At 45.6% G+C, this 25,924-nt stretch overlaps 2 protein-coding genes across 9 annotated transcripts; one reads left to right on the top strand and one right to left on the bottom strand.

Annotated features, from left to right (window-relative positions):
* Positions 1-302: 302 nt before the first annotated feature.
* Positions 303-5,282, bottom strand: arf6b (ADP-ribosylation factor 6b). 3 transcript variants are annotated; one of them, XM_080012164.1, is made up of 2 exons: positions 5,245-5,282; positions 303-2,602 (listed from the first exon to the last, which is right to left on the bottom strand). In XM_080012164.1, the coding sequence occupies exon 2, from the start codon at positions 1,898-1,900 to the stop codon at positions 1,373-1,375; it is 528 nt and encodes a 175-aa protein (XP_079868290.1). In that variant the 5' UTR covers positions 1,901-2,602; positions 5,245-5,282; the 3' UTR covers positions 303-1,372. The 3 variants fall into 3 exon arrangements, with proteins under 3 accessions (XP_079868290.1, XP_079868289.1, XP_079868288.1); XM_080012163.1 differs by lacking the exon at positions 5,245-5,282 and adding an exon at positions 4,170-4,792; XM_080012162.1 differs by lacking the exon at positions 5,245-5,282 and adding an exon at positions 2,825-2,891.
* aspg (asparaginase homolog) lies at positions 3,382-24,736 on the top strand. 6 transcript variants are annotated; one of them, XM_080012156.1, is made up of 19 exons: positions 3,383-3,555; positions 5,330-5,763; positions 10,099-10,228; positions 11,604-11,639; positions 13,921-14,032; positions 14,249-14,374; positions 14,506-14,589; positions 15,450-15,576; positions 15,737-15,849; positions 17,366-17,551; positions 18,376-18,489; positions 18,615-18,734; positions 18,895-18,990; positions 19,661-19,824; positions 20,993-21,079; positions 21,816-21,915; positions 22,036-22,101; positions 22,294-22,348; positions 23,428-24,736. In XM_080012156.1, exons 2-19 carry the CDS (start codon positions 5,475-5,477, stop codon positions 23,664-23,666), a joined length of 2,244 nt encoding a protein of 747 aa, XP_079868282.1. In that variant the 5' UTR covers positions 3,383-3,555; positions 5,330-5,474; the 3' UTR covers positions 23,667-24,736. The 6 variants fall into 6 exon arrangements, with proteins under 6 accessions (XP_079868285.1, XP_079868282.1, XP_079868287.1 ...); XM_080012160.1 differs by having other exon boundaries at positions 3,384-3,555; positions 22,294-22,353; positions 23,428-23,617; XM_080012158.1 differs by having other exon boundaries at positions 3,467-3,490.
* Positions 24,737-25,924: the final 1,188 nt, after the last annotated feature.

The raw sequence follows: 25,924 nt of genomic DNA, 5'->3' as shown, positions 1-25,924 counted from the left end.
CTTGATTTTCTCATTCAGTGGCAAAAGGGACAGTGAAAGGGAAGCTTGGCAGTTCCAACACGACATAAAACAAACTTCTTCCAATCTGTGACACTGTACCCCACACATCGCATAATATTTTTAAAAAGGTATTCCCTAAACATTGCTCTTTAGCCATATAATCTTAACTGAGGGAGATATGGGTAAACTGTACACATATCCACACATCCATAGCTCAGTAAGTGTTATGTATATACACAAGGTAGAGGTAGTCATTATTTTTATATATGAGAAGAGACATGACACATTTAAAATCACTTTTTTTTTTTTAATAAGACATTACAATGACATTGTTCTGTACATGGTTTCCTCAGTCAAAATTGGAGTAAGACCTACACCGCAAAGAGTGTCTTAAAGGTCTCACCAGTAAGTGGTTCCCTCTGACTGCTCGACAGATGGATTCTGATGCAGGGTTACTGTACTTCTGTACTCATGCTACAGTTATAGGCTATCATATTGTTTCCCTATTCCGAGACACATCAAATGTGGTAGCAGATTGAGAGAGCTCAGAGCTAAATGGCATTCCTTTGGAAAGACTGGGTCAATTGACTATATGATGATCAATGTTACCCATAACTTAAGATGCATCCTGACAAGCATGTTAGAGTTACTGGAGCCTATTTAATAATTAGCACAATTAGGTATCAAGACATGACACAAAAGGTCAATCAATAACTATTTAGCCCACATAAGAGGATCTGGGGATTGGGGAGTAGGTGACAAGTCAGAAGTCAGTTTTTTTTTCTGTCCATGTCCAGAATGTTGACAATAAAATGTAAGCAATGGCAAGGGCTTTCTTTTTCCTTGCATTAGTCAATACCATTGAGTAGTAATACTCTGCATCAAATGACTGTATTATACCAAGACCCCCAATGGCTACTTGACATTGAAGATCTCACCATTGAAAAGAAAACCACAACAGACCCTTGTTCAATGGTAAGTCAGACCTTAAGAACCATGAAACCAGCTTAACTTCAATATGAAAAAGAAAATACTCCAGCTTCATTAGAAAATATAAAAAGGAAAAAAAGAATAGGCAAAGGCGGTGATCTGTGGCTTTAACATTAGGACCAATCAATTAGATACCCACCAAGCAAGCCCAAAAGATAATGGATGTGATATAGGCCTGCTACAGCATAGAAGCAAACTTTTAAGCCAGCAAACCCAGTAAAGGATAAATTAGTCGTGGGGTAAACATAGTATTAAAAATAAATGGAAGATAATCAACTTTTTTTTTTTTTTAACTTTACCATATGCATTTGAGAAGTTTTTGTTTGTAACTTGCAACTTAATTTCATTATAGTTTTGACCTAAAACAGTCATCACTCAATCATTAAGATTTATAATTGGAGGTCAGCCATGTCAAACCCTCATACAGTCCATCACCTGTGGTTGCACAGGAAGGCTGAACATACCAATTCCTATCTCTGATGCGGGTCAAGCCCAACTTCTCCTGGATTTCATGGGGCTTCATGGCATCGGGCAGGTCTTGTTTATTGGCGAATATCAGGATGATGGCGTCCCTCATCTCCCGGTCGTTGATGATGCGGTGGAGCTCCTGCCTCGCCTCATCGATGCGGTCCCTGTCCGCGCAATCCACCACAAAAATCAAGCCCTGGGTGCCCGTGTAGTAGTGTCGCCACAGGGGCCGGATCTTGTCCTGCCCCCCGACATCCCACACGTTGAACTTGACGTTCTTGTAGGTGACTGTCTCCACGTTGAAGCCCACCGTGGGGATGGTGGTGACCGACTGTCCCAGCTTCAGCTTGTACAGGATGGTCGTCTTGCCGGCAGCATCAAGTCCCAACATCAGTATTCTCATCTCCTTGTTGCCAAAAATTTTGGATAGCACTTTCCCCATTTTTGAGTATGTTCATAAACTTTACGTTTCAGTTAAAAAAAAGAAAAAGAAAAAAAAGTCTTGTTTCCCGACCTAAAACTTGCTTTTCAATCTGACTACAGGTTTACTTGCAATGGCATGACCCGATGACAAGCATGTGGGAAATGTCAAAATGGGACGCTCATGTCAAGAATAAAAATGTAGCTCCAAGACTTCCAGCGCTCTGAGTCTTGTGCTTACGGATTTGAGAAGGTACAGCATTCAAGCTACTCAGTACAGCACCATGTTTGTAAGGCCTCAACACAGCATGGCATTTGAAACTGACCTACTCCGCAATAGCTGCTGAAAAACGTGCATCGTCGAGGTTCCAACAGGGGGTAATTGCATAAAAATTCGGGAGACCGATCCGATCCCCAAATTTAATGAGGTTTGTCTGGTGGCAAGAGAAACCAGACAAGGCCCCTGGAGAAGCCCGTCCTCCTTGTGAATTCTTCCTGGAGCTGCTCCTCCTCACCGGGAGCTGCCCTGGTTCCTTTCAGCACCACCGGGGGAGAAAAGCGGTTGTTTTTTTTTTCCCCCTTCTTCTCCTTCCTGCGACTATTCCATTAAAGGCTGCGGGGAAGGCAACTCGATCGGAGTAGGGGCGAGTCGGTAAGAGAAACAAAACAGGAATTTCATTCAACGATCAAACTGCTCCCTCGCTATATCCCACGTCTGGCCGCCCTGTGAAGAGATTCGGGAGGAGTGTCAGACACATTTCCAATGTGGCTAATGCTAATGCTAACGGCGGCTACAGGTTAGCGTGTTGCCCGGCGGGCTAACCCGGAGCTAGCTTGCTAACGGCGTGCGGCCGTTCGGAAAAACGCCGCCGCCGTCGGAAACAGAACCAAACCGAACGCCGCGTCGCTGTCGTTACGGGTCAGGCGCACAACACGGCTCCGTTACCTTCCCACATTCCCGCTCTCCCTCCTCGATGCGTCCGCCCCGGCCCGGCTGTCGCCTTTCTCCTCCCGAGCGAGCGAGTCGCAGCGCCGCCTCACCGGAAAGGTGTGGAGCTGCATCGCACGTCACTTCCGGTCTCTCCCCCGGCCGCCTCCAGCGCCATTCATGACGACAATGACTCGAAAGAAGCGTTTCTCCGACCGAACACGGCGGCAACACACGCCGACGTTTCGAAATGCGGATGGGAGTGACGGCTTCCTTCCGAGTTTATGCGCCGCGGCGCGCTCGTCGCGTCGGTTTTGTTTTGTTTTGTTTTGTTTTTTTAGGGGGGGGGGGGGGGGGGGGGGGGTGGGTGGGTCACTTTGAAACGTGTTGTTTCAAACGTTTCCTCCGCGTTGGAGTCGAACCCCCCCCTCCCCCCAGTGACGTCACGCGCCGTTTCGCCGGGGAGACGCGCAGGGAGACAGCGCCGCCTGCCGGACCGGGCCCGCAGCGCCGCCTGCCGGCGCCGGACCGGGCCGGCAGGCGGCCAGCGAATCCGACGAGCGCGGCGGCGTTTTGGGCGCGTAACGCGAGACGCGAGGCTCGAACCACTGGGTCGCAACACCGAAATAGGCGACGCGGGTCGCCGGCCGCGAGGGCGACAGAAGGCGGGGTCGTCCACGAGAGGTCCGATCCGCTTCAGCGGCTCTTTTCTTGGGAACGAACGAGACGGAAACCGGGTCTCGCTTGGGGTATGAACCGTTTGTTGCCAGGTTTTACAGACATGTCTCCTGCTGACAACGAAAAAATATATATGTACATATATAAAATAAAATAAAGAAATAAAGAAATATAATGTAACCTTATATACAGTATATATGTTAGTATATATATATATATATATATATATATATATATATATGTATATATATTTTTTAGATTTTTTTTACGTTGTCAGCAGGAGACATATATATGTTTATAGTTATAAAATGAAACGGCCGGAGCTCTCCAGTTTCTGTGAAATATTTTAAACGAGACGAGAAACACAGACATATCTGTCGTCGGAAGGGGTGACACCTTGAGGCGTCGCGATATATTAGTGTTTATAGTATTAGTATTGTCATTGTTTACGCTGCAAGGAGACGCGTTTCACATATGAATGGCTGGTGGTTTCGTCACAATCGCCCTTCAGGGTTCCATACCACCAGCGCATCTTGTCTATATACGCTTGTTTTTTTTTTGTTTTTTTTAATGTTATTTAATTGTGCACGGAAAAAAATGAAACGGCCGGAGCTCTCCAGTTTCTGTGAAATATTTTAAACGAGACGAGAAACACGGACGTATCTGTCGTCGGAAGGGGTGACACCTTGAGGCGTCGCGATAACAGCTTTGACCTTCTCCGACCCGGTTCCCGAAGAGCCGCTGCGTTCGTTCCGTGGCCGCGTTGGTGGGAGTGTGGCGTGAGTGACGGGATTTCGTTCCAATAAATAACTTAACTTAATTTCATAAAAATCGGTTCAGAATCAAGCGAGTCACAGTCGATTTTGAGGAGAGGTCTGCGTCTCTCAATACACCTGCTTGTTTGGTAGCGGACCTTCACCGCCCCAATATGGCGGATGCGCAGACGCATAGCGGCGACATTAGCAGCGGCCAGTGTAACGACGCTCAAATTGTTTTATAATCAAGTCCAGGTTTGACAGCTATAAGTACATTATTTTTTGATATACACCTGGTTTTATGTGGCCAATTTGGGAAACAAAATACAGTAAAATCCAGATTGTGCCTTCACAAATCAAAAACTGTGTTAGAAATGCAATTTGGGCTTTATATTATAATCGAGTCCAGGTTTAACAGCTATAAGTACAGTATTTATTTTATTTATACCTGGTTTTATGTGGCCAGTGTGTGGGGGGAAAATACAGTAAAATCCACACTTCCTCTTTTTTTTCCACAAATAGAATAACACGTTCACAAATCAGAAACTGTGTTGGAAATGCATAAATGGCTTCACATTGTAACCTAGTCCAGCTTTGACGGCTATAACTGCGGTATTTTTTGATTCATACTTGGTTTTATGTGTCCGGTGTGGGGCGGGGGGGGGGTACTTTTCACAAATAGATGAATCCTTTCACAACTAGTCCAGCTTTTACAGTACATTAGTTTGACTACTACAAGTGCAGATCTAGACCTAGACCTAGCTCTAGTTATAAGTGGTCTGCGTTTCGAAACAAAAAGTCAAAAACAAAAAAATCCGAGGGATTTGAACGCACCGTGGAAACGCGGCGTTGTGGAGCGGTTAGTCGGATCGGAAGCTGCTCACTCGGGAGGGCGGCCCGTGTCCGACGGTTTCCTTCAACCCCGACCGCCGCCGAATGGGAAGCCGCGAGTGGGAAGCCGCCGTCAGCGTCGCGGCGAACGAAGTGTGTCTTCCTTTTGCGCACCTATGATTGAGAGCCTTTCCCCGGGACGTCCTTGTAATGTTTACAGCTGTTCTCTCGTTTCCCCCCCCCTCCCCTGGTCTTTCAGGAGAACTACCGCCGCGGCGTCCACACGGCTCTCCAGTAAACGTGGAAGTGAGTCCCGCCAGCGAGAGTCAGTGTCGCTAGTGTCACCAGGGAATCCACCCCCCCCCCCCAGCCCCGCTCCCGGGTTTATCCTTTAAAGCCCCGCAATGGCGGAGTTCAAGAGGTCCGTCTCCAGTTCGTCGTCGGTCCCCGAACACATGACGTCCCTGGCCCGGGCCCTGTCTCAGCCCAAGCTGAGCCACGTCGAGTCCGCGGACGTCTTCTATCCGCAGAGCAACCTGAACCGCGTCCAAGTCACGCTGCAGGGGCGGAGGAGGCGGCTATCGAGCTCCAACAACCTCCACGACTCGGAGTCCATCATCTCGCCCTGCGCCGAGGCCAGAGTCCTGGTGATCAACACGGGGGGGACCATCGGAATGACGCTCCACGATAACGGTTGGTACCGTCCGTCCAGCACCTGTTGACATGTTGAGCAGCCGGCCGGAGCAGATGGATTATCAAGTCGTTTGCTTGTCTAGATGGACAACCTCCCCTGTGGAGTTTCAATTCTGATCGAACTAGTTGTAAATCTACTCTTTGATATTAAAAAACAAAACAAGCAAAAAAAAACTTTTTAATACCAATAAATGACGTCCTTGATATCAAGAATTGAATAATTGATATCCGTAGTCGCATTGTTGATATCAGGAATGTTATTCTCAACGTAATGCGAGTTGAACTAGTTAAGGATGAAGCCCTCTTGTTATTGTTCGGATCATTATTATTATTATTATTATTATTTTTTGTTATTATTATTCCTTTCGGGCTGAAAGTGTCTGGAACAGGACAACGGCTGGAGCTACGGACGTCGCAGACATCTCCTGGTTCAACATTCCCCCAAATCGATCCGCATACGGAGCAGGAGTTGGCGAAAAAGCCAATGAAATTTGGCCTGAAGTAGCGGAACGTTCGAAAAAAACACGGCGATGTTCGAAACCCAGGTGGTGGAGCGCGATGTGTTTGTGGAGAACAACGCTTTGTGACGTCATCATCCAATTTGCTATATAATATATAACAAATTGGATGGCGACGTCAAGTTGTGGCTACGAACGTCCATTTGCGTCGCGTGAGCTGCCTGGTGTAGACGCCATCGCTCCATAGTGGTTACAAACTGCGCGCATGCGTGTATTGTCTTAGCTGCTTGACGTCGGCGGGCCTTTTCGTTGGATATCTTATTCCTTTCCCCTTTTTATAAGTAATATTGCGTTCTGTTCCATCTAACCCGGTGCCGTGTGCCTCCTGCGGCATTTGAGCCGCTTGTAACACACAAACCGCTGGAGTCGAAAACAGTCAACAGACAAAAACATATTCTGTGTTTGTGTCCTCCCACGTGGAGTTCGCGTGCAGCTCCAGAGCAATGGGTCCGAATCGTGTCCGTTTTTTATTTTAGTCCCGAAAGTTAAAAAAAAAAGTTGATGAAACGTCTCTGAGGTACAAGCGGTGTTCAGCCTGTTTGAATGAAACACTGTTGCTGGGAAATTCCGCACGGAGTGATTTCCTTCCACAGAGACACCGTGAGGCAGGACTCTGTGGACTACAGGTAGTAGACTACAGCCACATTGTCATTTCTAAGATAAAGTTGTAACATGCAATAAGTGTATCAGCTTGTATTAGTAATTCAGCGTGTCAAGAGGAATCACTGTGTAATTGTGTGAGTTGATGCTGCGTTCGTGGGAAACTCAGATAAACATACTCGTTCTATACGTAATGCCGATGTAAAGAGGTGCGACAGCACGCACGGATGCTACGTTCCATGGCAACTCGAAAAATTGTAATTGGTGTCCAAAATGGAACTTGTGTATCGATCGCAGCATGCAGCTATATTTGTTATCATTTGGTGCGCGGGAGCAACAGCAGGATGTACGTAGGCAACTAGGGCTGGAATCAAAAACAATTCAGCATCACAACGGGGGACGTCCTGCAGCAAATTCAAAGGATAATGTAACTAGAAACTAGAAAACATTGTGTATTGAACAAAAGGAACATGGATGTGTATGAATAAGTCATTCATACACGTATGAATCGAGGGGGGGGGGGGGGGTCCGCAAGCTTTCGTAGCTCTGATCAGAGCGAACTTTCCTCCAAACAAAGCAAATAAAAACTGTAGCTGTATTTAATGTACTCCGTTTCCTGCCACTGCTCCACTGCAGAGCAGATCGCTCCTGAAAACATCCCACCTGCATTCTGCAAATGCCCTGGGGACCTGGGCCTTGAACCTCTGCACTAGAGGACATTCTGTCGGTGACGGTTGGGTTTAGTTGCGTAACTGCTGGATATTCAAGTCAAAAGGCACACTCTCCTCTGCACACACAGTCAAACGCCGGAGGAGAGGGAAACGCGCTTGTGCGTATCTGCTGACGCGGACTTACCACGACTTCACTGCAACAAACTGATCACGTGAATTGATTCGCTAATGTCAGTCAAAATAATTGTAATAAGTTATTGATTATAAAAAAATACACATCGAATGGCGGTCAAAATATTTGTAATTAGTTATTAATTATAAAAAAAATACACATCGATTGGCAATTTCAGCATTCGAATAGTGATATATATTCTTTTAATATTCAAAATCTATTTGACTTTCAAATTTTGTTCATGCAGTTCTAACACACACCACTTAAAACCGGATCCACATCTAAAAGTACTGTACTTGTAGTTGTCAAACCTTGGTGAGATTATAACAAGAGGCCTATATTACACTTCAAACACCATTACTGATTAATGAAACCTTTATATCATCTATTAAAACAGGAAAAGGGTTGATTTTACTATTTTTCCACACTGACCACAAAAAAGCAGGTAAATAAATAAATAAATGCTGTACTTTATTACAATAAATACCACTCAACTGCATAATCCAGCAAGATTATCTTTAGAACCATCAAAAAATCTGGACTTCGCTCGCGATTGTCGGAATGGGGGAGTCGGGCTCAAAATCAGCTTTATTATCTTGTAGTGTGTACCCCGTCCTAATTCACCCAACACGGATGAATAAATGGATTGATTGCCACTTTAACACAACTAGGTAGACAGTGGGCATTATTGTACGGCCCCCCTTATTTTGAATTACTGACGATTTTTTTACAATTCTATAACCAGAGCGACATCACTCAATGAATAACCAGGGAGGGAGGCAAAAGCTTATGCAACCGATGGACTACAACAACAAACCGTGCACAAGGTTATACTCCCCAGGTCTCAGGTATTAGTAACACACTTTGCCATGGGCCACATAACATGATGTCTTATTCCTCAAACCTGACGCTGTCATCCCACTTAATGAGTGAGAGCAAATCCGCCCTGCTGTACTCACCACAAACTTAAACTGTGCAGGCACATCTTCAGTTCAAAAAAAAAAGAAAAGGATTTGAGCAAACCCCATCATCCACAAAAAAAACAAAAACAAATAGTTACTGTGTTGTTATGTGAAAGTAAAAAGTGTTTTAGTTTGTCGATCGCTAGCTATGTTCAATGAAAACACATTATTTTTATACAGGCAAATTGGTCAATATTATAAAAATTGATTCTGCTTCCAATGTCCTAAACATTTACACTTTATGCCCACGTTTGTGACCTATATTACAATTATGTGAAACCCAAGGATTCGTGTAACTTTCAACGGGCAAAGATCATGTTTGCGCATTGGATTCTGTTTTGTTTTTTAATCTTCCTAACTTAAGCTCCCAGTAGTCTTGTTGTCAATATTGAGTTTATTTAATGTCAATGCCTTGGGGTTAGCGCTGTCTGCGATTATTTTTTTTGTCAGCGATACCGATTTTAAGGCGCAAAAAGTCTGATCACCGCTATTATCTGCCGATATTCTTATATACATTTTTTTTCCAGCTTTTGGCAGGAAATTAATGGTTTTCGGAAAACATTGCTTAATTGTACAAAATTAAGACTAATGTGTAATAACAAAATAAGTATTTTTAATAATAATTAAAAAAAAAAAAAGCCTGCCGCTTTTAAGGCATTGCATTTTGCTGTACTTGTTACTACTTAATCAAAAAGTACAAACGTGGCTGTCCGCTACCCGTCCTCAAATAAATGCAAGTCCAAAGAGTACTGCCTCACGGTGTCGCTGAGGAAGGAAATCACGAGTGTTGGATTTGTCGGGAGTTCCTAACAACAAGGGTTCCATTCAAAACAAAACTGAAATAAACACTGCATGCGACGGCGTATATATTTCATCAACTTTATAAACTTTTGGGACTGAAATAAAATGGACACGATTCAGACCTGTTGCTTTGAAGCTGCAAGCATGTTTTCGACAGACTCTGGGGTGAGCAAGGAATATAAAAATAAAAATTTTGGAGCTAAAAACCCAGCAGGGTGGTATGTAATTCTATTGAGCCCCCAGTGACGTAGGAGGGGGAAGTCACATCTGAACGGTTGTTGAATAAAATGTTTTCTGAAATAAGGAGCCCACAAAAGACTGACTGCGTTGTCTTATTTCACAGATTGTCTGTGCAACAGAGACCCAAATGTATGTGCACAAGCGCTGGGAAAAGTCTTGTTTTTCATGATACGGGACCTTAAACGTCACGACCTGAGTGCGCTATTCCTCAGGTTACCACTAGGGGTCAGTATGAGACTGCGGTTTGTTCGGGTCACATGTTGACGAACCTGCTCTTAATCCTCCTGCTGTATTCTAAAGTGAATTTCAAATCTCTCAATTTGAACATCAGGGTTATATCCTCCTTTTTTTTTTCTCTCTCCTTCCCACAGTGCTGGCACCGGAACCCAATGCTTTTGTGAAAATCCTGCGGAAGCTTCCCATTCTGCATGACGAGCAGTATGCACAGCAGACCGGCCTGTACGATTACTACGACCCCCCGGGAAACACGCTGGTCCTGCCGTAAGTTTACTGTACAATTACTGTGGATTGGCGTCTTTTAGTGTTACAACGCTGTCAATACTACACAATTTTTTTTAATAGTTTTGTTAAAAAAAAAAAAAGGGACAGCACATGAAAATCGTTTCCCTTTCTGAGGGTTTTACCGTAAACATGTGTGCGAAATGTTGTAAAAGGCCGTAAATAAATTTGCCACGTGATGGTAGCAATCGGTAGATGTAATCACGTTGTTCGAGTGGGTCTCTCAAATGAAATAAATAAAATGCCAGTCACATGAGTAATGTCATTTAGTGAGAGTGTGACCGTAAAACATTACAAGGGCGTATCGCTGCATGTCTCTTAGCAGGTTCTGACAATTTTGAGATTGTCGAATGGCCGCACTGAAGCGTTTGATTCGGTTTTGGCCTGATATGATTGCTAGGGGTGAACGTACAATAATACAGTGATGTGATGCTTAATCCCTTGTGCTGATGATAAGGTGACACACACCGAAGACCAGTCTAGTCCAACAACCTCACACACCTGTCCCTGGCCAGGAAAGATAAGGGGGGAAAACATTCCAGGTCAATGCCTGGAATTGATCCTTATTGAATATAAATAGAGTTTAAGGTAGAGCCCGACCGATGCCAGATTTTTGGGTCCGATGCCAGTCCCGATTTTGGAGAGTCCTAGCCCACCGATTGCCGATGTTTTGATCGATATTTTGTCAACAATGGCAAAATTTTCAAATCAATGTGAAAAACGTATATTTTATTAAAGTTTCTTTGTCTGAGAACACAACTTATAAGCAAACAAATGAATAAAATAAACACAGAAACCTTTTGATAGTCAAAAAGAAAATCTAAACGATGATATTACATTTTACTTTTCGAGTTCTAGTGAACGCATCGTCACTTCCGAAACAAATTATTTTTCCGAGTTTCCCTCTAACGCAGCATCGCTTCGTGTTTGGAAACCTGTGTTCGCGTCTACACATGAGTAAACGTTAAAACATGGATGGATTTATAATGCTTAGACGAAAGTACAGGATAAATTAATCAGCGTTTATTATAAAATATAAAAATCGGGAGAGATCGACTGCAAAACTGCCAATCCCGATGCAGTCAAAAAGTCAAATAATGGCCGGGCCCTAGTTTTAAGAGTCAATATTGGGGGGGAAAACAAATAACGATTCTCAAGGGTAAAAAGTGTATATGTGTGATTTATGCTGTCTTGGGTTTATAGGTCACAAATTTTCATTGGTTGGTTCATATCTGGCTGTCCAGTTGATACCATGGCTATTTCACAAAGTAAAAATCACATTTCTAGAATTCCAAACCACGCCGGCCACAGCGGCAGGAGAATATTTCACCCTAAAGTGCTTTTGTTGCCTCGACAGGAAGCCGACGGGCCACGATGACAAACTGCTTCACGGGTATTGTAGCGCTGGTTTGTTGCGTACTGCGTGTGCCTGCACTGTGCTCGAGCGTCTTGATGCCCGTTCTCGTCATACCAGCGCTCCCTGAGGCGTGCGCTCACCAGGCAGGAGGAGAAGGAGTTTTACCGAGGCAACAGCAGCCTTTGGCCCCGGGAAATTTGGAAGAAATTGCTCGGTAGGATCCAGAGTCAAGAGTCTGATCGGTCACCTGATTTACAGGCCTTCTAATGACTTAGCGCTCTCACCCCGGCCCCGGTTTTGCTTAAACACCGTCGCTTTGTTTCTAGATGGGATGCTTTGCGCCGAGAGGAGCCTCTTGGTCATTTGTTAGCGATTGGACAGGATCCGGTCCGAGGAGCGGCAGCTCGCGTCGCCCCGGATCGACGCCGACTGTTGGTCGAGACTCGTCGGCCCACGCTCTTTTAACCGTCTCCGCTGTGCGGCCCTCCAGCGCCAGTGATATTTGGGGCTTCCTTGTCTGGAACCCAATCTCCATGCAGTGCCTCAGAAGCCAGACACGCTTCCATGGCTTCATATCGAACGGAGCTGTGAAATCCTGGAGCGGGGGCCGTGGGTAGCGGACTCGGAAGTGGAAGATAAGGGGATCGCCGAACGGGCGGAGCGCGTCTCGTTTTGAACCAGTCCTGCAGAAGTTGAGTTTGGAGGGCTGCTTTTTTTCTGGCTCACGTTGGTATCTCTGTGAGAGCCTGCTGCCCACGGCAGCCTCAGTAACCACAGTTGTTATTTTCACTCTTCTCTGGATAACCCAAACTTGTCATTTTATTAGTTGTTGAGTAGTAAGTAGTAAGAGTTTATTTTAGATTTTATCAAGCCTTTGCGAAGTTGTAAGTTTTTAATTGATCAAATGCACTTTGGTGTGAATATACACGTTTTTTTTCGTCAAAATTCAGTGTCAATATATGATAATGTGTTCAGCGCGACAAAGTAATTCAACATTTGCTCTAGAGATTTTACAAAGTTGACATCAAATGAAAAGGCCTCATGCAAGTCTTAATGGTCGTACTGTTATTATGCAGTCGCCGGGCATATGTTGAATACTTATTTCTTGGGAGGGAATTTGTTTATTGATTTATTGAAAAGCTTTATTCATGCGGAGTTGAGAGACAAGCTGCAAGGCCACGCGCACACACACACACACACACACACACTCACAAACACAAACACAAACACACACACACGGCCATGGGGCATCTTGGCGTAGGTATGCTAATGCACCGCCTTGTTATACCTTAGGCTATACCGCTACATAGGATGAATAATTGGTCATTTGAATATTGTTTCCTGGCACTTTGGCCCTGAGATTCTCAACAACATATGTTTCATGGCTGTGTGTGAACTGAGGGCTAATTGGAGAAGTGTGTGTGATTGCCCTCGGTCAGGTGGACTGGTGCTCATCCCCCTGCTGTACCATTCAGCCACGGTCTCTCATGTCATGAAGCTGCCCGGTGGTAATGAGATTTGGAGGGCTGGGGGTGGTGGGTGGAGTGGGTGGGGGGGATCCAAGGTCCCAATCCGTTCCTTTTTTAAAGGGGAGATTAAGATAATGATCTTTCATTGGTTTCTTTGCCTCCCTTTATTAGGAGGGTCGCATATGGGATCACATTACACCCACCCTCAAATTCCGCTTAGGAGGGGGCAGACACGTTAACGCGCACGCTTTGCATGCGGTTCTTCCCGCTTCCATCTAAATGGATGGAAAATTTAAGAAATAAAGGAGTTTTTGACCCCGACTCTTCCACTGAAACGAGGGTTCTACTGTGGGCTTGAGGGTCCTAAAGCAATCGTCAATATCGAATAAATCTTCTGTCCCCCCAGCCTCGCCTGTATTCACAATAAATAATGCAAAAGGTCCCTATGCTGAGCAAAAGGGAGCGGCTGTACGTTCAAAGAGCCACTTCTTCTCACCCCTCCCGTCCCCCCCGTCCCCACCTCCATGGTTCTGACTCTGCTTTGAAAGTGGTTGAGACCCCCTGCTGCCGAAACAGAAGGCTCCGCTCGGGCCGTATCGACTGTGTCGCTCGGTTTGGCGAGCGTCTCCAATCCCTTCTTCGATGTCACTACTATCAATTTAACTGCATGTGTGTGTATCAAATACATAGAATGATGTGATAACATGAGTGATTTGTTATTAATCATTTGTGATTAACTGACTAAAAGTCTGCATTCGCCGTGATGAAGTTGTTGGGCTGTTGTGTTGCCCGGGGGGGGGGGCTTGTATCTGATCATTTAACTCATAGTTAACTTGCTTCTTTTACAGGCTGCATAAAGACAACAAGAGGATCGTCTACTCTATTTTAGAGTACTGTCCCTTGCTGGACTCATGCAATATGACTACAGACGACTGGGGCAAAATAGGAAAGGACATCGAGGTACGTGATTAATAATTCAAACAAACACCCACAAATTGATGCATCATATTAGCGAGGCTTTTAAAAAAAACTGTTGTTATTGCCCTGGCGAGGATCGGCCTGCGCCAGCAAATTATTGGGCTGGATGACAACAACCAAATTTTAATCTTTTTTCTTTTTTTTTTTCTTTTTTTTTTTTTTTTTTTTTTATGTGACCCGAAATGTGCCCTGTGGCAGAGAAGCTACATGGACTACGACGGCTTTGTGATCCTGCACGGCACCGACACGATGGCCTACACGGCGTCGGCGCTGTCGTTCATGTGCGAGCACCTGGGCAAGCCCGTCATCCTCACCGGCTCCCAGGTAGCCGCCCTGCCTTCTTTCCCCAAGCTCCCGGCCTGGTTTTTTTGTTTTAGGTTTTTTTCTTGCCCGTTGTCCCATAACGCTTTACCGCGCCGATAAGAGCTGGCTGATGAGACGCGCCTCGTTTTCAGGTCCCCATTTACGAGATGAGGAACGACGGCCGAGACAACCTGCTGGGGGCGCTGCTGATCGCCGGACAGTTTGTCATTCCTGAGGTGACATGTTTTATTCAGCGCATAGGACTGGTTCCATGATTCTCACTACTATTCTGCTATCTTACCATATTATAGCCATATATACAGTATTTTACCATAGGGCGGTACATACAGTATATTATACCGTACTATAGCATATTTCAACATATCACTTACTGCTGATATTATCCTTGCATTTTATTACTATACACTATTTACTATATACGTATCTAACACACTTGTCCTTGAGCGTAGCCTCCACCTGTGCTGCACACATGCTGCTCGCTGTTAACTGCTGTTTGATAGATGTCAACTTTTATTTCATTTCAATTTGTTTCTCTTTTTTTTTTTTCTTTTTTTTTTTGTTTTCTTCCTCACTTTTAAATGGAGGAAATGGACTCGGGTGATTTCTCAACCTTTCGTCCTCTATCAAAGTCCTATTTAATGTGAGTCATCGGGGTCATCATGTCCTTCGACGGGTGACAATCCGCATTGTTGGCTTGCAAAAGGGAAACGGTATAAACTTCTTGCTCAACGAGAATGGCTAGTTAACGATGGTAAATTCTGTTTCGCAACACCGAGAGGGATGTGAAACGGCGAGAGGACCTGACACTTGTGTTTCCAGCGGGCGTCTATTAAACACGCATATTCAGATCGATGCATAATTAAAAAAGGGTTTTTCTATTGCATTGTGTTTGTTTTAATGAAGTGTCATTGTCCGTTCATGCAACCACACTTGTATTTTAACTCCTGGTGCACTGTTTGTTGTGAGTCTGGATAGAGCAAATGTGTCTTTATATATTTGTAAATAATATGTTCCTTCCTATGACTGCAATGGAAAAGTTTTAATAATACGATGTCATTTGTTTCTGTTTATTTAGGTATGCCTGTATTTTCACAACAAACTCTACAGGGGCAATCGTGTCACCAAGGTGGATGCTGGGAGTTACAACGCCTTCTGCTCTCCCAACCTGGCTCCCCTAGCCAACGCTGAAGTGGATATTACAAGTAAGAACGGGAGGTCGTGTTTTTTTTTTTTATTTTATTGTTTTTTTTAATTACAATTTGAGTGTTATTTATTTATTTATTTATTAGCTCTACACTCAGAGGGTCGGTCGGTCCATGATTCTTTTTCTTTTTTTGTCTCTGTTCTCTGTTCGCTCCACAGTCAACTGGGACACGGTGTGGAGGGCGAACACCACCGCGAAGTTTCACGTGAGCACGGAGCTGAACCGGAACGTGGGTCTGCTCCGGCTGTTCCCAGGCATCACCGCCGCCACGGTGAGCCACTGGGAATGGTTTGTTCTGTCCCGGATTCACTAAATGTTTTTATTTGATTTTTATTTTTTCCATGCAGGCCTGCGGCAAGCTAGTCCTGCGAAGGAAGAAATATGCGTCCATAAAAATACACCCTCACACATATTTTGTATTCTAGCCATTCTAACATGCCTCGATAACTCCTCCTGTTCCTAACGCGTCCTAACCCCCCTGTTCCTAACGGGCGGAGTTACTCCGATGGTGGACGGTTTTAATTGAATGAGGCCCTAAATGACATAGATAAGCGCTGAAAATCTGAGCCGCTTAATAAAACATGACAATGTTTTGTGAAATACACAGCTCACAACAAAACTTACCGGGTTGTCTTATTTTACAGTTTGTGTGTTAGTTGGCCCATCAGAGACTCAAATGTATGTGCACAAGCACTGAAAAAGTGAGTTTTTCATAATAGGTCCTCGTTAAGTGTAGTCATGATCCATAACGGCCATAAAACGGCGGCTACTCACTACTACGTAAAATAATCTAATCTATTTTGACTCCCAAGTTTCTTTACCACAATACTCCTCAATGTCAAAGGAATATTTCTTCTGTCTTTCTATCATTCACACGCTAAATAAGATAAGCAATAACTGGGGCGATAGTATACATGTGCTAAATGGTAACAAAAAAATGCTGGTCTGAAATAACCGGAATGGAAGAATTGAAAGAATCATGGGTTATCTTTTCCCTTTTTCCCTTTTTTTTTCGACTCCCTGACTGTATTCCGATAATTGATGTGTGCCCGCTCTGGTTTCATAATGCCAGTAGACCTTAACCCAGAGAAAAATGGAAAGGGGGTTATGGGGCATAACCAATTACCCACTAAAAACCAGGGGTTGGCATAAGCATTACAGTATAACATTTAGTGGCATATCCCCTCACGGGCCCGACAGGAGGCTGGATTTACTGTCTCATTCTGCTCCCGCTGCCCTGCTCGGCCATCAACACCATCCAGATCCTTCTTTTATAACGCCCCAGCTTCATTGTACATGACTTGTACTTTATGCAGGGCTTCCTTGATGTACTTTTTTTTTTTTTTTGTCCTTTATGATGAGAGGCGTGAGCCAAAATTCCTCTGCCTCATCAAAAAGTATTTGCTTAACCTGGCACTTTTAACACCACCCACCTGCCACATTTTATGTTTCAAAGCCTGAAGCCGAGCATTATTCCTGCTCATGCCTTTATATTAATGGTTCCGTCCTTCTTGCCATTTAGCCAACTCTCCTCCAGATGCCGGGGTCACTGACGGGGTATAAAGTCTCCCAGTGCCAGTCAACGAGCGACTGGGAGGCCCACTGCATAGACAACAGATGTGATTTTAGGGGAAGGTTTGGGACCAGGCACGGGGACGCTTGTCAGTGCGTGGCTTTAGGTCCGGAAAGGAACGTAAGCGCTGCACTGCCGAGCCAACGTGGGCAGCTGGATCATCCAGAATAATGTTTGGTTTGTGGACTGAAAGCATGTGTGAACTGGCTCGCAGGCGAGGGCCTTCCTGCAGCCCCCCATGGAGGGCGTGGTCCTGGAGACGTACGGCAGCGGAAATGCCCCCGACAAACGTACCGACCTGCTGGAAGAGCTGAAGAAGGCCACGGACCGAGGAGTGATTATTGTGAACTGCACCCAGTGTCTGCGGGGGTCCGTGTCCACGTCCTACGCCACGGGCAAGGTGGGGCGCTCCACACCTTCACTTAGCAGTTTCCCAATTGTATTTATTGTTTATTTTTTTCTTATGTTCTTTTTGACGCGTAGTGATTCAGTGATGAATGGCTTTCCTATAGAGCAAATAATGTATCTTATGTTAACAAAACAAATCAAGTAATGCAATCATCTAAGTTCAAGCTACTATGGGATGGAGGTGGAATAAATGATGCAAGTTTTGAGGCCCACCGTTTTAAGTGATGCGTTTTGTCTTTTGCATTGCGTGAAAAACATTTTATAAATCACTTGCCGAATACTTTCTCTCTCCTATGCATTTAATTAATTGATAAATAAGTAAATGTATTCATTCATCTTTTGTTGTGAGATGCAACCTCAATTTTAAGATCTCAACTAAGGATGCAGAGACACCTCCCTAGTATCTGGTATTGAGTAAAACAACAACAACAAACAATTATAGTATCTGAATCTCTGTATAAACACTGTATATGAATGTCTGTATATACACTGTATATGAATGTCTGTATATTAATCTCTGTATATATATATGTGTATATGTGACACACCACAGATTTTAGGTACTTTTTGTGCCGTTTCACTTTCACACTCAAAGGAACACGAATCTGGAAAAAAGATTTTCAACTTGTTTGGTTGACTCGTTTGAAATGCGCAACAATGCGGGTTTTGCTGCGGTGGGTCACATATTCATATATATTCATATTTTTATGAATCACTCAACTCTGACTCTTCCATATACGGTGCTTGGGGACCCATTCAGAGGAAGGCGCCCCCTAAACGTTTGACTAAGAAGGACGGTTCACGTGTTTCCCTCAGGCTCTGATCAAGGCGGGTCTGATCATCGGCTGTGACATGACCCCAGAAGCCGCCCTGTCCAAGCTGTCCTACGTGTTGGCCCGGACCGAGCTGGATCTCCAGGCCAAGAAGAAGGTCCGTCTCTCGCGTTGAGCCCTAGTCTGCCCTTTTTTTTCCCTCCTCTCACGGAAAGAGATGAAAGGTGTGAGAAGAGGGGGGGCAAAGAAAAAAAAACGACAAGCGTATGTATCTGCTTCCAGATGATGGGTCAGAACCTGCGCGGAGAGATGATTGCTGGCCTGGACGGCGCCAAGCTCTCCCTGAGCGACAGCCGCTTCATCCAGGTCATCGCCAAGACATTGAGCATCAGCTGCAAGGAGGTGAGGTCCAAACCCGTTGAAACACGCACACGCACACACGCACGCGCGCACACACAGCTCGCGGTGTCTCGCTTTCTCAGGCTCTCCCGGCACGTCTGGCGTCATGGCGGAAGGCGGTCGCCTTGCACGCTTCCCTGATTCCATTTCTTGTGTTTTGCAGGAGCTGGAAGCCATCCGTGACGCCCTCACGCCCCCGCTGGCCTGCGCCGCCGCGAAGATCGGAGACGTGGAGGCCTTGGCCGCCATCAGGGAAATGGCAAGAAAAAGACAGCGACCTGCAACACACAAACCCTAATCTGTTCAAACGTCATTTATATGCATTTCTCACATTTCTTCCTGCAGGGGAAGCTTTTTTTTTTTTTTTTTTAAACTTAGGGTGTTAATTAAATGTTTATCAATAATTTATTGTCTTCCAGTGACAATGATATGGCCCAAAATTTGTCACAATATGAGTTCCAGTTGGTGAAGAAAATAGATGGTTTTAATCTATCATACTCTACATTTTTATTTAAGCAACTGTGATGTTATAAAGCATATCACTATAGTAGAATATATAGAATATATATAGAATTTTCACCATGTCTTGAATATCAACTACAAGTTTGAGGTTGCCTCCAACAATTAATACTTGCCAGTTTCCCTGCCGATAGAAAACGGAGGACAGGGGTTGGGTGATTGAATTCACATTCCACACATTAAATTACAAACACCACTAGCTCACCTCAGAATGGAGAGCGAAAGTGAACCGAGCGGCCGCTTCAAATGGAAGTTTGAAGACGGAGGTTTTTTTTTTTGTTTTTTGTTTTTTGTCTACTTCGAATAATGTAAACGGCCGCCTCGCCCCCGAGAAGGCAGCCGTTGTTTTTTTTCTTTTTTTTCCAGGCTTCCCGTACGAAAGCGTGTTCTTTTTTTGTCTGGTCAAACAGGGGAGCAACCTGAGCCTGGGAGACTATGACGGCCGCACCCCGCTGCACATCGCCTCGTGCGAGGGTCACCTCAAGCTGGTGCAGTACCTGCTGAGCAACGGCGCCACCATCTACGCCAAGGATCGCTACGGCGACACGCCTCTCTCCAACGCCGTGCGATTTAGGTAGAGATAAAAAAAAAAAATAAAATCCAACAAAGTGGGGTTGTGTGTGTGTGTGTGTTTCCCTTTAATGTCGTGAAACCTTTTGAGGACTTGATTGGGGAGATTAGAACCCCACTTGGAGCATTCTCTTTAGACTAAAGTTTCTAACAGCCGCCGTAGAAGGAGGTGACTCATTTTCCTAATCAGGGAAACTTGGAAACCAGTTTCTATTTTTAATCATCAAAGTTGTTCTTTCTTCATGTCGATGTGGGCTGTGGACGTGTTCTTAAAGAAACGTGTCCCGTGCAGAGCCTCGTGGTTGAACGTGAGTCCCGGAATGTGTCATCGACGCGTCGTCCTCAACGGTTGGCACGGCGAGTCCAGACTCGTCGTCCCACCGGAGCAGCAGCGACACAGTGAAATATACGCACAACCTGCTCGGCGTGCCCCGGCTCCTCGCTCCCCCCCTTTTTTTTTTTTTTTTTTCTAAAAATCTCATTTCGCGGGGAGTTCCAGTTGACAAATTAAAATGGCCCTAAATGACAGCTTGCTTAAGTCATTTTCAGTGGCATGTAAATTTCTCGGCGCGCCTGCAGTCCGGGCGCCCAAATAAGGAATGGCACAGCCCAGGGCGGAGACAAAAGGGCGACGGCGGCCCCGACCGCAAAAAGGAGAACCGGTCCTACCGGCCCGGTCCCACTCGGAGGAAGGAGAAACTCAAAAACCGAAGCGTGCGCTTTGAAATCCCCCGAATTGTTCCTGTGTTTGACGGTCGACAAACTTTTCATAAAAGGCTCGGGTTTGACTCTGCGCCACGGCGTGCCCCACCCCGCATGCCTGAGCAGATTTACGCTTTGGTTTATTTCGGAGACTTTTGTGAACTATCCAAACACCCTTTTCACGCCCTCCCCCACCCGGCGCGCACCCCCCACCCCCCCCCCCCGTCCGTACCACCGCAAGGGCACGAGGAACTTGTCCCTGCTTGCCTGGCAACAAGTCAAAACTGCAAACTGCCGCAGTTGTCTTGTTGTCACGGCGATAAAGTGGTGATCGTCTGATTGAAACCCCAGTGAAACCATGCCGTTGGTCATCCCCTTCTCTATCTGACGTTAAAAGGTGAACACGACAAAAAGTGAATAATATCAATCGTAAATAATGTGCCGGTTTCTTTTTATTTATTTTTGTCCAGACACAAGGATGTGGTGAAGCTGCTGAGACAGACAGGAGCCCACTTCACCAGAGAAGAGCTGGAGCTCTCTGGCACAGAGTTGTGCAGGTGACACACACACACACACACACACACACACACACACACACACACACACACACACACACACACACACACACACACACACACACACACACACACAGAGACGCCAATATTTTCAGTTTCTCATCGATGCACAGTGTCCTCTCCTACATAGTTGGCGCAGGTACGACCGGTTGGCCCAGTCTGACGCAAGCGGCAGGAATGTTACCGGGCAGCATAGCTTCACATCTCATCAGCATTTCTCTCTCTCTCTACAGCCACAGTAGAGCGCTTTGACTCATTGACTCCTTCATACTTTATCCACCTGAGGTTTCTGGTATGAAACAGCTCATATGTATAGCAGGGTTATAACCGGGTCCTCGAGGTCATTGACTTCACAGACAATGACATTGAGATTCATAATAGATATACTCATGTAATAAATAGATAATGAGACTAAGATGGTATAATATTTGACTCCAAAAAAGATCACATTAAAAAGTGGTTGTATTTGTTTTGCTTCTCCTCGAAAATGGAAAAAAATAAAATAAAAATAGAAGCCCTCGAAGTTTAATTTTGTAAAGCCAGAATGAACCCCGTCACAGTTATGGAAGCAAAACATTGCCGTGAAGCACATTAAGAAAGGTGCCAAAACCACATCATGTGTCTTTACTTCCAGTGTGACTCGTGACTATAAAGTTGTGAAATATATATCACCTTTTTAAGATAAAACCGTTTTTTGTCTTTTGTCTTGCGCGTGCAGCCTGGCAGCCACTGCCGACCTGGAGGGCTTAGAGATTTGGTGCCTGGCCGGAGCCGATCTCAATAAACCGGGATACGACGGCAAGACGGCACTAGCGGTGGTCAGTCCCGGAGTCGCCGTACCCGCCTGGGCGCCGTGTTGCTGACTGTTTTGATGAACCTGTGAAGCAGTCGGGCTTTCTCATTTGTTTTGCTTCGTCCCTCCTTCAACCCTCTTCCAGGCCCAGGGTGCTGGAAATCAGGAGGCGGTGGTGTTCATACGGCAGCTCATGAGCGTCAAACCTCAGGCAAGACTCGATTTTTCCGCCTCGCCCGCAGCCTTTTGTCTGTTGTTTCCGTGAAATCCTCCCGCCCCACATTCGGGGGGGGGGGGGGCGCATGCCAATCACGGAAGTCAGTCACGTAATCTTTGGTGGGGGGGGGGTTGTGTTGTCCCGCACAAAACTGTCTCACCTTGTCTGTCTTGTGTTCAATTCCAGCGCATATGGGGTGAATTTAATGAGTATGATGATGATGATGATGATGATGATGGTGGTGAGGTAAATTTAATTCTTCGTGTGTGGTGTGGTGTGTTAGTGTGTGTGTGTGTGTGTGTGTGTGTGTGTGTGTGTGTGTGTGTGTGTCCCGTTTGGAGAGGGTGATCTCTCTGGCATGGCTCCTCGTTGACCCGCTGTTTTATCTTGTGCCAAAGCTTCTCCTACGTTTGCATGGCGACCGTCTCGCTTCCTCCCTGCACCTGCTCCTCCAGTTTCCCCTGCCCCCCTCCGTCAATGAGTTTTAATGGAGCGTCCATTCATTTCGGGAAAACAACCGTATGATACTTTTTGAATTGGGGGGGGGATATGAATATTGACATTTCCAGACGCCGAGATCACTGATGATTTAAAGTAAAATATGAAACAGGAACTTTCTGAAACCACTACATATACTACTTAGTCATATACCGTTTGTCATTTAATGTACTGGCTTTAATTTTTAATATTGTAATAATAATATTAATAATGCATTTCAATTATGAAGAGATTGTCTCAGAACTCAAAGAACTGTACATTTAAGTAAAAACAGATCAAATATAAAACAATGAGCGTTTGTCCGAGCAAGAGAAATTTAAAGCAGGTATGAGGATAAAATACAAGGAGAAATATATGATATAAGTCCTATTTACAGTTAGTGTAAATAGTGCTTTCAACTCCTGTGTCTTGTTTTTTTAACCAGAGTTGAAGGTAGTTCCAACATATATATATTTTTTAATTATCACCACTTTATAGTGAAGCGTTTGCATTTTGCCAAACTATTGTTTCGAGGCCGTTCTTTCAAGTTTCCTGTTGCGTTTCATTAAAATGCATCACTTTGCAATTTGTAGCGCTGGTCCGACAGGAAATGCCTGCGACTGGTAAACCTGTGCAACCTGACGACCCTGAAAGCCGTGTGTGTGTGTGTGTGTGTGTGTGTGTGTGTGTGTGTGTGTGTGTGTGTGTGTGTGTGTGTGTGTGTGTGTGTGTGTGTGTGTGTGTGTGTGTGTGTGTGTGTGTGTGTGTGTGTGTGCGTGCGTGCGTGCCGGCGGTACCGGGGCCCGCTCGTGCTAATCGCGTCTCTTTGTCCTTCTGTCCCAGAACGGAATCGAGTTTTCCGTGCCCCAAAACGGATCCTGAAGAAACGCCATCTTGGCTCTGGTCGTCCTCCTCTCCGGTCCCCCCTCCGAGCCGTCCTCCTCTTCCTCTCCGGTCCCCCCTCCGAGCCGTCCTCCTCTTCCTCTCCGGTCCCCCCTCCGAGCCGTCCTCCTCTTCCTCTCCAGTCTTTCTCCCCTCGACGACTGTGCTGCCTTCTCCTGTTTGAGCTGTCTGTTCCCTAGAGCAACACTTGCGGGATGACAGCTGTCCTCGGAATATTCCTGACCTCCAAAGTTGAAAGCACAACAGCTCAGTGTTCCATGCAGTTTTGCCCCCCAATAAATGTCCGTCCGTCCGTCCGTCCGTCTGTCTGTCTGTCTGTACACATTTAAGACATGAGCCTTTTGTATTGGGGAAAAAAATGGAAATGTGTGGTTTGAATGTGTATCTTTTTCTTTTTTTTTACTTTTACAAATTATCTTTGTAAATAAAACAGCACCTCCACTGGACAGAATCACAAATTAAATAATTTAACTAGATAGGAAAAAAAAAAAAAAAAGTGTTTAATCGTAATTATAGAAGATAAATTCTATAAGGCCACAACAACATCTGTAGCTTCCCATTCAACTGATCTTTCAGTTATTCCAGGTCATTTATATATGTGTCTATACCTAGCACATCAGCATTTCAGACGCTTTTGTCCCAAAAAGACGTACGATGGCTGGTCACTAAGTAGTGGTGCGGCTCGCATTTCTGTTACTTGTTTTTGACTGAGTTTCACTCAAGACACTTGCACTATGTTGAAGAGATAAAGTCCCAACTCGTGATTTGTCTCTGAGCACTCGTTACCATCCTGTTACCTATCTGTGTTCTTTGGCTGGAATGTTTTGGGGTTTTTTTTGGGGGGGCCTTTTTGGAACACTGAGCGGCGTTTCGGGCTGAAGACGTCCCTGTCGGTGTATGACGGTGTTATCACGGCCGACATCAATATCGATTGACGTGTTTCCTGCAACGGTGTTCCTACATTAAAAAAAAAAAAAATGTCAGAGACATTGAATTTTTAGCACTAAATTGAATATATTTTGATATTTTACCGTCTGGTAAAAAAAACAAAAAACGTATCACTAGCAATTGATACCTTTAGTAAAAAAAAAAAAAAAAAAGTATATATCTTTGTTTTGTTTGTGGGTGTGTCTATAAAGGGTGGTGTTCCGCTGTATCTGTGTGATCGGGGTGTGTTTTTAGGCCTTATCTTTTTTTTTCCCCTGTGGCTCCAGAGCCTCAATGAATAAATCTCTTGATGACACAGAAATGTCTCCTGTAATCAATGTGGGGGGGGGCGGAATAAATACAACTTCTTTCATGAGCACAAGCAGCAGCAAAAGCGTTTTTTGTCCCGGGCGTCGGCCATTTCCATGTGAAATTTTGGATGATGATGAAGCCCTTTGAGACGATCAAGGGCTGCAAAAAACACTCTGTCGAAATGACCACATCCATTACCGCGTTTCCCCTGAAGCGCGATGAGGTCCCCAATTTTTTTTTTTTTAATTTCCTCAAGGAATATTAATGAGCGGCGACGTTCACGCCGACGACGATAGGCCTTCACATTCTGCACCCGCCCAAGGAAACGGCGCGTCCGCTCACGAGTGTTGCTTCGCTTTGTTCAATCTCTTATTTTCAAGGGTTTCCCCCCCCCCGACTAAAAATACGCTCATTTCAGTGTAGACAATCCCGCTCGTGGGAAACAGGGGGGTCAAGACCACCACCGCCGCCGCAAAGCCAGTTCACTCAGAGGGTGGTGTCGAAACGAGGACGTGGTACTTTCACCCCTTTCACCCCCCCCCCCCCCCCCCGGCTCGACAGGTATTTGCCGTGCGTGTCTGGGGAGGCGGCGGCTGCGCGGAGAACCCGGCTCATCCAGTCAAACCAGCACGGCCGTCATTCCGCCTTGAATGGGAGGCTTGTACCAACCTACTCCCGAAAGCAGCGCCGGGCCTATATAAAGAGGTGGAAGACGTGGAGAGTCATTCGGTCTCGGCCAGGACGGCGCCAAAGGGAGGCGGTCGGCAGGTGAGCACCTTTACCTTTTACCGCTAACGGCAAAAAATTGATAACAATGAGGGGGGCACGGGTTGAGCTCAAGGTCACGACCTCAGGTCACGACGCGGCGTGGGTCCGGAGCCGCCCGTGTTTTTTCGGGGGCCTTGACCAGTTTCGGGGGTGTAAACATGGCTTCTGTTTTCTCTCCGCCAGGACGAGCGGCGGCGGCGGTGGCGGCGGCGGCGGCGGCGGCGGCGGTTCCCCCCGCTCTCGACTCCGCCGGGAGGAAGCTCACGTGTCTTTTTGATTAAGTGGTTCTTAACAGTTCAACAGTTCATTCCCAAAATTGTGAAATGTTTAGGACCACTTGACCACTCGGACAAATGCGACGCGCACCGCCGTTGGGATTAGGGGAAAGGCGGAGGGTGGAAAGGGTTTGGAGGAGCAGGCGGCGGCTGGC

Source organism: Zeus faber (assembly GCF_960531495.2).
Source record: "Zeus faber genome assembly, chromosome: 13".
In the NCBI taxonomy this organism is placed as follows: domain Eukaryota; kingdom Metazoa; phylum Chordata; class Actinopteri; order Zeiformes; family Zeidae; genus Zeus; species Zeus faber.
This window is presented reverse-complemented; position numbering and strand designations above follow the sequence as displayed.

Coding starts and splice junctions, on each gene's coding strand:
- arf6b (XM_080012164.1), bottom strand. CDS start 1,900: ATGGGGAAAGTGCTATCCAAAATTTTTGGCAACAAGGAGATGAGAATA.
- aspg (XM_080012156.1), top strand. CDS start 5,475: ATGGCGGAGTTCAAGAGGTCCGTCTCCAGTTCGTCGTCGGTCCCCGAA. Junction 17,552..18,375: donor CGTCCTACGCCACGGGCAAG/GTGGGGCGCTCC, acceptor TGTTTCCCTCAG/GCTCTGATCAAGGCGGGTCT. Junction 21,080..21,815: donor TCTGGCACAGAGTTGTGCAG/GTGACACACACA, acceptor TTGCGCGTGCAG/CCTGGCAGCCACTGCCGACC.